Here is a 12,071-nt window from a genome sequence, read left to right as displayed (position 1 = left end):
TCTCTGTGGTAACCAGGTGTGATGTCCAGCCACGTTTTAAGGCGTGTTGACATACATATTTGGCGTGTGGGAAAAACACACGTGTAAGCACACATGTGATGTGCTTTCATGTCTCAGAAAACAAGCCCAAAATGTGGATTTAAGTGTTTTATTTACAATTACAAAATTACAAAACATAAAAACATAATACCAACCATATAATTAAAATACATTTAATTTTCATTAGAAATAGTAAAAAAATATATTCAGAAGAGCCTGCAGGTGGAAAGAAAACTGAAATGTGAAGGTTTGGCAAACAGTCTGTTAGGATGTGATACAAACAGACTAAAACCACAGTGACACATCATCTCATACCCTGTTGGTCCCGCGGGGCCAGTCCCCGGTGTCGAACATGTGGGACATCACATAGTCCTCGTACTGTCCGTCTATCAGCTTGGCTGCGTTGTTCCGGGCGAACCAGCAGTCCACGTTCTCAGTCCCGCTGAAGATCCTCCTGCTCTTCTGAACCACCGGCACAGATCGGTCCTTCACCTTCAGGACGGGAGATGCTTTCGTGTCTCCTTGTGCAGGAAGTTCTGTCAGGCCCACTTCCTCATACAGGAACTGACCTGGAAGTCAGGCAGAAGTTATTTTAGACTCAGAGTTCGACTGTCTTCAAAGGCCAGTCAGTATCTGTGAAGTAGTCAAAAATGTGACGATTAAAGAAAATCAGCTTTGGGTCTGTTTGTCCAGCACTGTGCTGCAGAGGGAAAACAGTATGTTTTAACATAAAAACGTATGTTTGCAGACGTTCGTACATGCACTCAAACAAATACAACCCAGAGATCGGAAGCCCAATTCGTAAATATCATTCACAGCTATGAGCTCTCTGTTGTTGTTTCCAAACATGTTAATGTCTCTCATCTTTTAGAATCGACTAGTAGCTGATTGTGGAGCTTTTAGGGCTGTTCAGTGACAAATGATGATGGGATTCATCTTTTGTCCAGTCCTCAGTGAGCACACAATCAAAGCTTGTTGTCACCTACCCAGCAGGCCGTGGCAGTGCTGCGACAGCCCTTTGCTCTGGCCGATGTAGAACCCCACATGGTCCCTCTGGTAGGCGGCTGGATTCTTGTACTGATGCAGCAGGATCACAAAGCTGACGTCCCCTCCGACCGTCACGGTCACGTTAGACTTTGCCACGATGGACACCGACAAAGCGCCGCTGTCCACCGCAACTGTGGAGTGGCAGGGCAGCACCATCCTGTCCCGCCCGTCCAGGATGACCTTCTTTGGCGTCACCTCGATGTACGCGCGTTTGGGACGATCCACCACGATGGTGATGGTGCTGAAATATGTTCGCTGTTGTTTGTGGCTGCCTGGTGGAGCCGGGGCGCCGATCAGCTTCCCGTTCACCGTCACACCTGGCGACAGGTGACAGAAAAGACCAAGATGTAGAGCTTGATGTGAAATCAGAGTTTCAGTGCTGTGTTCTGAGTCTTACCTGAGTGCTTGTGGTCAGACACCAGGCGCAGGATGTGTCCAGGCTCACCGTTAATGTTGAAGCAAACGGTCAGTTTACTCAGAGGGATCTCGACCACAAAGTGGGGGTCACCGTCCGCTGAGGGAGTTTAAAGGTTCAGAGAGAGAAAACAGGGCCTTCAACAACACATGACAACAATCAGGAATGTAACAAGACTGCTTGAAAGGCTTAGAGAGAAATGATTCGCTTGTTTACTTTGTGACAGGGAAAACCAGTGATGTATAAACCAGGAAGGATCATAAGTCTTTTTTACGTCTTGACACTGACTAAGACTTAATGTTCAAAAAAGTAAATAAATAAAATAAAATACAGGAATTTTTGCCAGTTGATTTGAATAGCTTTATTTGGAAAGAATTAATACGTCTTGAACTTCGGAGCTTCTTCTCTTGGAGGCTTCGGTTTGGCTACTGCGACTCAGGCTTTACAAAGGGCTCTGATGCCGAGGTCACACCTCTGGTCACACACTCGCTGTGTGTGCAGCAACAAACTCTGAGTATACAAGAACCCTTTAATCAGAGTCAGTTATGTCAGACAGAATTCTGCTGTAGATTTGTGATGGAAAATGAGAACCACAAGAGTTTTCCTTTTGTATCAAGCTGCAAACCGAAGCTGTAGCAGGAGGGCGTGTTTGAGGTAGTTTGCCTTATCTGACATTCCACATTGTGACTATCGCACATGTGCACATCAAAGTGTTGGTGCTGAAACGGTGACCGACCAGTAGCTGCTCTGATTCACCTGGTTTCCAAGTGGTTTGCGTCTTTAGCCGGCGTCTCCTCAGCCTTGTGAGAACCGGCTAAGATGAATAGATGAGTGATGAATTGAGAGCAGCTGTAATCACGGGGTCATTAGCCCTGGCTAACTGCCTCTGATGGGCTCCCTCTCTTCACTGTAACACATGCACTAACATCCACTTTTCATCTTTTAACTCCATCCCAGTCTCCCACAGCGCGTGCGTGTGTTTGCAAACACGCACATGCATGTTTAAAGTGCCACGTAGTGCCTGTGTTGGTATTTCAATTAGACCCTGTGTGTTCTTTCCTCTCTGCAGGTCATGTTCAGAGGCGTCCCTGAACCCCTCGCTGCCTGTGTTATCAGCGTCTGACGAACATCCAAATTACAGGCCGCCCACACACAGAGAGAGAGTCTACTGTATTTGTCCCGTCTCGGCTCTTTCAAGTCCTCCTTATGGAGCCTCATAACCACTGCGTTTGTGCTTACAGTATATATAGGCTTCAGAGGCTATCAGATGAAACGGTTCAACTGTTTTCATGAGAGAGAGGATGTGGTTCACCTGATGTTTTGGAGATGGTGACGGATTTCTTGGCTGGTCTCCTCTCGGCTTTACCTACAAGAAAGAGAATATTTATCTGCTGAAACGAGTCGGAGGGCTACCGTCGTTTAATGCTTCCTTGTACGAGTCCTCCATATGAGTAGCATTATCTGTTGGAGAGGCGTTGTATGGTTATACAGTCTGGAATAGTTTCCAGAAACCGCTATCACTTCTTCTAGGTTTGAAATTTGGCCCTGCAAAGTTTGTGTCTGAAGGTCAGCAACAGTCGTGTGTGACAAAAGTGAACAGTCAACTATAGCAACAAACAGAAGGCATGTTTTGGCAGAAATGTGAACATGTGACTGTGCTGAAGGTGCAGCAGCGGTTTTAGGAGGTTTAGTTTCTATAGTTACTTTACCGAACCACAGTGAGTATCTGAAGCTTAAAATGAATTTACTGGAGGATTCTTTCAAACTTGTGGGTGAACTTCACATCAGTTTCTTTCTTGTTTACTGCTCAGTTAACCTGTGGTAGCAGACTTTTCAGACACCCTGTACTACCAAACAAAGGGGGCTCAACCTCACCAATCATATTGCTCAGAGATGAAGTCTGGCTGCCTTGCTTCCCATTGGGTGTCTGAGGCTCTCCGTCCTCTGTGTCGCCTAGTAGCTCATTGGTGGTTGAGACAGCCTCACCAGTAGCTGGAGCGATGGTGGGTGCCGGGGCCATGGTGCCATCAGCCAGGACCTCAGGCTTCTCCACCACCAGGTTGGTGAGGGGAGTGAGGAAGTGGTAGGTCAGAGACAGATTGGTGGCCTGCTGGATGTGGTCCTCCCTCTCCTTGCTGGTTCGGCTGCGTAGCCGCGACCGTAGTCCTTCCTTGACACTCAGGAAACCCCACACATGCTCCACAAAGTCTTCTGCTATGGCACCCAAAACGACGCCTAATCCCTGTGTGGCCCCTGACCCGGGAGCCTTCGCTCCAGTCGCCATTGCTGCTGTGGCTGCTCTCACATGCTTCTCAGTTTCCGTCTGTCGCTGCCGCAGTGGAACATCGGTCTCCAGGATGATGCTCTTGTCGTTATTGCTGGCTGTGACCTGGACGTGAAGCGACTCTGCGCTTTGGTTGGTCAGCTTGCCGGCGATGACGATCTCAGAGCCGTTGAAGTAGTTGGTGAAGAGATGCTGAGTGACGTACTGGACTGAGTCCTCTGTGTAGTTGATCCTTATGTCGGACAGCAGAGGAGTTCCGATCTCATCGTAGAACCTAAAAAGGGACGAGGAGACATCAATGACTGCAGCTGAACGGGTACAGCAGTGTTAAGTAACCGCAGTGTAGAGCAACCCTCAACTGACAATAGTTCAAAAACTTAACCAAAACTCATTCAATAAGGTTAGATAGACGATCATGGCTAAAATAAACCAGGAGGAGAAGGACGAGGAGGAGAGCTGATGCAAACCACCGTCTCCAGGTCAGACAGTGGTATTTCCACCCCTTCCTCTCAGACAAGATGATCATTATTCACACAACCAACAAGAGGACGCTTATCAGGAAAACCTGCACTTGTTTGTTCAGTGTCTGCTTGTAGTCTCCAGAACCTCCAGACTATCAAAAATGTTCTTAGTGAGTTCTGCGTGAGTTTTCGAAGAGATTTCATCAAATGTCTTGTTTCTTCCAACAAGCCACCTTCCGGGCCGTAAACCTGCTTATCTAACCTCTTTAAGCTGCTGTCACCCCACTTCAGAGTGTGTGCAGACATTCATAAAAGAGTGTGTGTGACTGTGTGTCCTTTCCTTGTTGTCACGCCGCAGTAAACCTCCTCACTTCTAAACCAGCATGTTTGTTCAAGCGGGACGAAGGCTATTATCTGTGGGGTCTGTGGATCTGTTAACCCCGCGTACGTACTCAGTCACATTCACATTCCTGCTGAGCTGAACAAACACCTTGTGAGTGCGAGTGCGGAAGAGAAAGGGAGACGAAGGTTGTGTGTTAAGGACAGGAAGAAGAAAAACTCTGAAGGAGAAAGAGGCTGGCTGTTGTAGTCTGTGGCTGTCACATGCTGAAGTTGATTAAAGAGGTCTGTTGTCAGCACCGTCACATTTGCGGCCTCCGTTCCCTCGTAGCTCGATGAAAGATGGAGGGACGTGTCAGGGGCGTAGAGGGGAGGGATTAAGGAGGGCTAATTGCTCAGCAAGAGGTGAATTGTGCAGATATGAAGGGCAAATTTGACAAAAATTGTTTAAAGTAATAATGATATTGTCTTACTAATGATAAGCTTTAGGCTGACACTGACTGACTTCTGGCCACAGTTGGAAGATCAATGATCACAAAGCACAGTCTTACCCTTTGAGCATCGCGCTGGCGTCGGCCTCCTCGTGGATGCGTCTCATCATGCCACAGTTTTCCAGAGCCATGCGCTCCAGCAGCCGGTAGTCCACGTCGTTCCCAATCCCGATGGTGAAGATGCAGAACTTCTCCTGCACGGCCGAGCGAGTGTTCCCCAGGATGGCAGTGGACTGGATCTCGCCGACCGTGGGCCGTCCGTCTGTCAGGAAAATGATGAGGGAGACGCTGTTCGGGCTGGCGTCAGGGCCTGAGAGGTAATCCCGAAGCAGAGAAGAGCCGGTCTGGATGGCACCGTCGATATTTGTTCCTGCAGTGAGGAGATGCCGTGACAGATTATCACCACCACGTTTTCACCAGAAAATCTGTATTCATGTTCCTCATAGTGCACTTCAAGTCTTCAGTGAACCATAAATAAAACTTAAACATGCATACATGTTGCACAAGAGTCAAGTGCTTCTTAATGTCACCTGAAGAAGGTAAGCCATAACGATAATAATGTCTCACCTCCAGTGGTTGGCAGCATGTAAATAAACTTCTTGGCGTCTCTGACATTAAGAGGCGTCACCGGCACGAGACGGTTCGGCTGCCAAACTTTGATCTTGTTGGAGAAGCTGATGAAGTTGAAGCGGTCGTCCGGTCGCAGATCCCTCAGGATGGTGAACAGAGCATCTTTAGTCTGAGAGAGGAAGAAACGGCTAACATGAGAGCTCTTGTGTGGATGCACGACGTGGTCACGGTCTCTGAGGTGCAGCCATGCTGACTGTGTTATAAAACCAGAGCTGCAGCGGTTGGAAACGCACAATCCCGTGACCAGCTGTGTTGTGTTTGTCTCACACAATCCACCCATTAATGGAGCCCAGGAGGGTGGTGCCGATAGTTTAGAAAACTCAAAGATGTGTCAGAAAGTTTGCCATTGTCATCCATCAACTTACTGGGAACTGAAAATGGCCTTTTTCTACAGGCTGACTGTGGTCACACACCTTTCAGTCTCCCCAGTAACATATGAATGGATTCCATATGTCACTGTTATACTTAAAACACTGACTGTGTAATCCTTGCGTCTGTTTTCTTCTTTCTCTTTCAAGAAAATTATATTTTCGCCCAAATTAGTTTGGTTTTCTTGTCAGATGTGGTGTCAGTATGGTGGAGTTTTGGCTGCTTGCTGATGATTTAAGCTCGTACCTTTTAACCGACACCTTTTAACCATGAAACTTGACTTCAGACCCTTTGAAGGGACGCACTCACTCACTTGTTGCAAATTTTTAATTTAAGGTGTCAGTGCAAGGAAACAGACAAACAGAGGTACGTAGGCTGAGAAAGATCTTCCTATTCTTCTGTCCTCTGCAGCAGAGTGTGGGTGTGATGTATAATTTGGCCCTGAGGGGTTTATAGACGTCCATATGGGTTGTATACAGCAGCGGTCAGAGCCACAGACTGACCTACGCTGAAACCATCTATTGTGGAGCCACATCAAAACACACTTGTTGCTCTGTTCCTGCAGCCTGCTGGGGCTGGTGATGGGCGGGGGGGATGGATCAAGGGGTCGAGGGTGCACTTGTCTAGAAAGTTCCATTACCCCATAGACAATGACCTTCCTCCCTCACAGCGCAGCCTTGTGCTTTATGTGTCCACTTTTTCTTTCTCGCTGAAAGTCTGTTTTTCGGTTTCTCTTCTTTCTTTTCTGTGGCTGCACTCCCCGCTCACGGCAGCTGCAGAGATCAGCTCCGAGTCCGGCCAGCCGGGGGGATTATTTGTGCTATTGCAGATGGAGGAAAGGGTCTGATATTGATATTCCAGTGTGGGAGTGAGGAGGTGGGGTGTCAGTTTTCAGATCCAGAGCAGCTTAAAAAAGTTGGGAAACTTTCTCTGCGTCGGAAGTAAGACCATCGGTGAAAATATAACTTTGAAATTCAAAACAATGATTAGATGCAATTGCCTAAACTTCTGGTAAACAGGATCTTCATCAAGTGTACTAAAACACACAAACAATAAACCCCGTACAGAGAAGTGGGCCACACGTTCCTGCAGCCGTAACTTCACAACAGTTTTGTTAGACATCCACAGATCGCACGACTTTTACCTGTCTGATCTTCGTCCCCAGCATGGAGGCGCTGGTGTCGATCACAAACACCACATTCTTGGGCACGACAGGAAGGTCTTTGGGGGCAAAGTAGTGGACAAAGTGGCCGTTTAAAACCTGGAAAAGACAGAAGGGTTACAGACGTGCGACAGGCGGCGGGATGGGCTGCAGAAGGTGTGCGTGATCGTCAAAACACGGTTTGGTTCTGAAGACAGACAGACAGACAGAAGAGTTTGGCAGCAGATCGGCTGTGGTGGCAGGAAACCAGAGAAATGAATGACTAACAGGTGGGTGGATGAGTGTGTGTGTGTGTGTAGTTGGAAGGGAATTTTGTGCTCACACATGCAAAATATGAAGACTATTTTTGAGCTCTTTCGCTCTCTTGTTTTCCTTTCATCACAAGCTTTGCTCAGTCATGTGAAGTTTGATCATACGATTGCTGCTGGTGGCATCACGTGTGCCCTCACCTGAATGTCTCCTATCCCCATGTCCCTCTGCACGTCGTAGCGGATCACAAAGTCTCCCAGGAGGCCGTTGGTGCTGATCTTGGCCTGCTGGACGATGTTGGGGCTGAAGGTGATCCTGTAGACGTTCTTTTCGTTGTTGACCACAGTGGTGACCGGAGGCTCGGGCTTGGCTGAAACACAAAGACACAAAGTGTGTTTGTGTTTTGGCTGGCTGATGATCAAAACCCTGAAATAAACTTAGCGCCCGTGACCTAAAAGTGGATTTAGTCCAGCGGCTCCAGTAGCCAACGTAGCGAAATAAACAGATGAAATAATAAAACCTGGTGTCTTAGGTGCATTCGACCCGGCGTTGGACGCACTGGTGCTCCTGCTGTTGCGGAGCGGGAGCACCTGGAGGTCCGTGATGGCCGCGTGGTCGACGATGGTGACGTCCAGGCTGAGGCGGCTGACCAGCTGCAGCGGCCGCAGGCTGGTCACGTGCTCGTAGCGGCCCAGCCGTCGCTGCAGGAGCTCCTCGTAGGTGAGCAGGAAGACGGCCCGGTTCCGACCGGGGATGTTGGCTGCCATCCTGAACACCTCCACCTCCGGCTCAGGACTGGAAGAGAAGAAGAGAGGTAAGGACACAGTGAGAAAAGGTCACTTTCATGTCGGTAATGGAGGTTTTGTTGGCTAAAATTCTGTAAACTTCAGTTATTATGTGTCAGCCCGTGTCAGTCATGGTTGTCGAGTTGACTCTGTGAAAAACATTTTTGTTAGAGTTCCCATAAACTAAATGTTAGTAAAATGACAGAATCGTCCATGGGAAAACAATTTATTTGACTCATGTCCCATTCAGTTTGTCCCATCTGCTAACAGAGAGGGGGAGGGGCTTATGAACTGCACTGCAGCCAGCCACCAGGGGGCGATCCAGATGTTTTGACTTCACTTTTTTGTATATCACTGTGTTTGTGCATGATCAAACCAAAAATCATCTGTGAACAGTAAAAAATATTTAAAAAAGGACAAACATTGGATCAAATATGAAACATTACGGGGAGGGAAGAGGTGGAGCACCGAGCTGAACTGTCCAAGTGGTGAACTCATGAAGTGCTGCCTCTGTCCAGTCTCAGCTCAGTCCTCATCGTCCTCTGCTCTGTCCTTTACGACGGAGACACTGAATCACCAAATCTCATCCCATCAAATGTCACTTTTCACATGACGGCAGGAAACGTGAGGTCACTTCTTCCACATGTGACTTCTGGGGTCGCAGATTTATATGACAGTCTGTGTCTCTGGAGGAATGAGCTTACTTCAAGACTCACACGAGTCCGCTCACACACACACTCACACACACACACACACAGATACACACACACACACACTCACACACAGACACACACACTCACACACTCACACACACACACACACACACACACACACACACACACACACACACTCACACTCACACAGACACACACACACACACTCACACACACTCACACACACACACAGACACACACTCACACACACACACACACACAGACACACACATACCGAAACACAGTCACACTCACACACTCAAACACACACAGATACACACACTCACACACACACACACACTCACACAGATACACACACACACACACTCACACACACACACACACAGATACACACACTCACACACACACACACACTCACACAGATACACACACACACACACTCACACACACACACACACACTCACACACTCACACACACACACACACACACACACACACACACACACACACACACTCACACTCACACAGACACACACACACACACTCACACACACTCACACACACACACAGACACACACTCACACACACACACACACACAGACACACACATACCGAAACACAGTCACACTCACACACTCAAACACACACAGATACACACACTCACACACACACACACACTCACACACACGCACACACTCAAACACACACACACACACACTCACACACACACACAGACACACACATACCGAAACACAGTCACACTCACACACTCAAACACACACACACAGATACACACACACACACACACACACACTCACTCTTTGTGGCTGCCCACTTGTGGTGAAAGATGTTTTAGTGGGGATATTATCAATCTCTGTTTGCAAAATAGGAACATTAGAGGGAGTGAGTGCTGCTGTGCAATTAGCCTGGCAGACCACAGGAGTGACCACACACATACCGAAACACACACACACACACTCGGGCTTCTCTTACCTTGCATCACCTGTCTCTTTCTTCTTGGGTTTGCCGTTCTCCTGTTTGACCTTCTTTTCCTTCGGCCTGACCTCGCTCTGGTAGACGCGCCCTCCAATGATCCTGGTTCACGGGGTCAAAGGTCGAGCATTAGACAAGCGCTCATATTCAGGGCTGCCATTGTCACGTTTCAACGGGGTTTTCTCACACAAAAGGCATGAATCCATGGACAAAATGCTGCCATTAACAGCCCTGCTCGTGAATGAACTCTGTGTGTGTGTGTGTGTGTTAATAGCAGCATAAAGGTTTTCACCCTTTCTTGGCTCCATAGAAACAGAAACATCATAAATCCTTCCAGACTCTTAGAGACTCTCTGAGGTCTCTAAGTGTGGAAATCAGTTGTCAAATCATACTTTTAATCAGGGTGAGAGAAAACTGACATATTTAACAATCACTTTTAAAAGTCCGGATTGTGTGGATTATGTTAAAGATGTTTCCCGCAAACTGCGGCACGAGGACACTACAATCCCAGCTTTTATCCAGATGATGTTTTGACCGTCTCGCTTAGACGTGAGCCGCCTCTCTTACATGGTGAAGTTGGAGACGTAAGCGTTGGAGGGGATCTGAAACTGGAAGACGCCCTCGGCGGCGGCGGAGTGCCGGTTCAGCATGGCGCAGTGCACCGCGGTGAAGGCGTAGCGCGAGATGATGGTGGTCTTGATGGAGAGTTCCTGGATGTGGGGTTTAGTCTCCTGCACAGGAAACACAGAGCACCGTCACTGTCGGACCAGCGCCCAAACATCCCCTGGGCCACCTGGACTGCTTATGAACGCCCGTTTGGCACGATTTTACGCAGCTCTGCTGTGCATATTTCAAATCCTACAGTTTATTTCTGATTAGTCGTGATATTTCTTTAAAAAACAAAACTCGAATTTCCCTATGAAAGCTAAAGTGAAGCCGATGAATTTGCTCCCATGAGCTAAGATTGCATTACTAAGATTCTGGCACGTCTGCGCGCCTGGCGGACCTCCTGTGCGTCACGCCCAAGCGCAGCAAGTTTAGGATGACGGATTGTTTCCAAATAACTCGAACTGGGTCATGCGTTTAAGGTCACAAATAAAAGTTCTGTTTAATCAAAAGTTTTTTCTTAATATCAGGGAGATCAGGTCACTATAATCTTTACGGACACAGTAGACGGTGTTGGTATTATGTGCCAAATGATCGCTCAAAAGACACCACGTGAAGACAGGACTCTGATTCTCATTTAAAACAACTTAAAATTCTTATTCTCTTTGTTAGTCTTTGAAATGATATGGGCTAGTTTTTATATTAGGACGCTAAGCCAATTACATTTAAGGAACACGAGCAGACTACGTATACAATATTCAAATAGCTTCATATCTTTGGGATAAATCTGACTGTACCTTGGAGAGTATGCTTTTCACCTGCCGTGGGACCCTGCGCGGCGCCTGTGCGTGCACAAAAAAAACGAGTCAGATCATGAAATCCAAACACCACAATGTGCAACAGCATCGCCTTTCAAATCTCTTACGATGTCCAAATCAAAGTCTGCTAAGTCGGAATCGAAGTCGTCTCCAAACTGGTTTTCCTCCAGTTGTCCCAGTACAGCCGGGCTGAAGCGCGTCAGCAAAGGCAGCAGCAGCGGCAGCAGCTGCATCTTGCCGTTCATCTCCGGTGAAACTCAGAGACATAAGTGGGACATTTCCTATCCGAGCCTGCGTGTGCGCGGATGAGGGTGAGCAGACAGACAGAGGGGTGTGCGCACGCCCTCCCGCTGCACGGTCCTCAGTCCTGCCCTGACAGGGTCGCTTCTGCTGCCTCCAGGGAGTGTGGGGATTTTTGCATTTATCATTTAAACCCCGAATAAAATAGAACATTTATTCAAGAACAAATTTAACGTACTACATCTGCATCCCAGAGGCTTTAGTTGCTACAAGCAGCAGTTCAAATGAGTTTAAACATCCACAGTGGGAGCAGAGAACAACATTATGTGCTAAATTTACTTTATTTTCTTCTAAAAATGTATTTTCTGTGTTCATCACGTCTGCGCTGACTGTTCTCGTTTCCCGGCAGGAATTTGGAAAGAAGACTTTTCCATGTGCTACCCGTAACCGCCATTAGGTGGCTCACATG

The 12,071-nt window shown here is 47.7% G+C and overlaps 1 protein-coding gene across 1 annotated transcript; it reads right to left on the bottom strand.

Annotated features, from left to right (window-relative positions):
- Window positions 1-175: 175 nt before the first annotated feature.
- Window positions 176-11,672, bottom strand: itih5 (inter-alpha-trypsin inhibitor heavy chain 5). The gene is made up of 14 exons (XM_046379692.1): window positions 11,470-11,672; window positions 11,342-11,386; window positions 10,506-10,669; window positions 9,939-10,040; window positions 8,007-8,281; window positions 7,687-7,856; window positions 7,220-7,336; window positions 5,644-5,815; window positions 5,137-5,446; window positions 3,377-4,059; window positions 2,814-2,867; window positions 1,484-1,600; window positions 1,026-1,403; window positions 176-608 (listed from the first exon to the last, which is right to left on the bottom strand). The coding sequence occupies exons 1-14, from the start codon at window positions 11,605-11,607 to the stop codon at window positions 349-351; spliced, it is 2,985 nt and encodes a 994-aa protein (XP_046235648.1). The 5' UTR covers window positions 11,608-11,672; the 3' UTR covers window positions 176-348.
- Window positions 11,673-12,071: the final 399 nt, after the last annotated feature.

The sequence above is a fragment of the Scatophagus argus genome, chromosome 22, assembly GCF_020382885.2.
Source record: "Scatophagus argus isolate fScaArg1 chromosome 22, fScaArg1.pri, whole genome shotgun sequence".
NCBI lineage: Eukaryota > Metazoa > Chordata > Actinopteri > Scatophagidae > Scatophagus > Scatophagus argus.
Note: the sequence above shows the minus strand (reverse complement) of the source record. Positions and strands in the feature narration are given on the sequence as shown.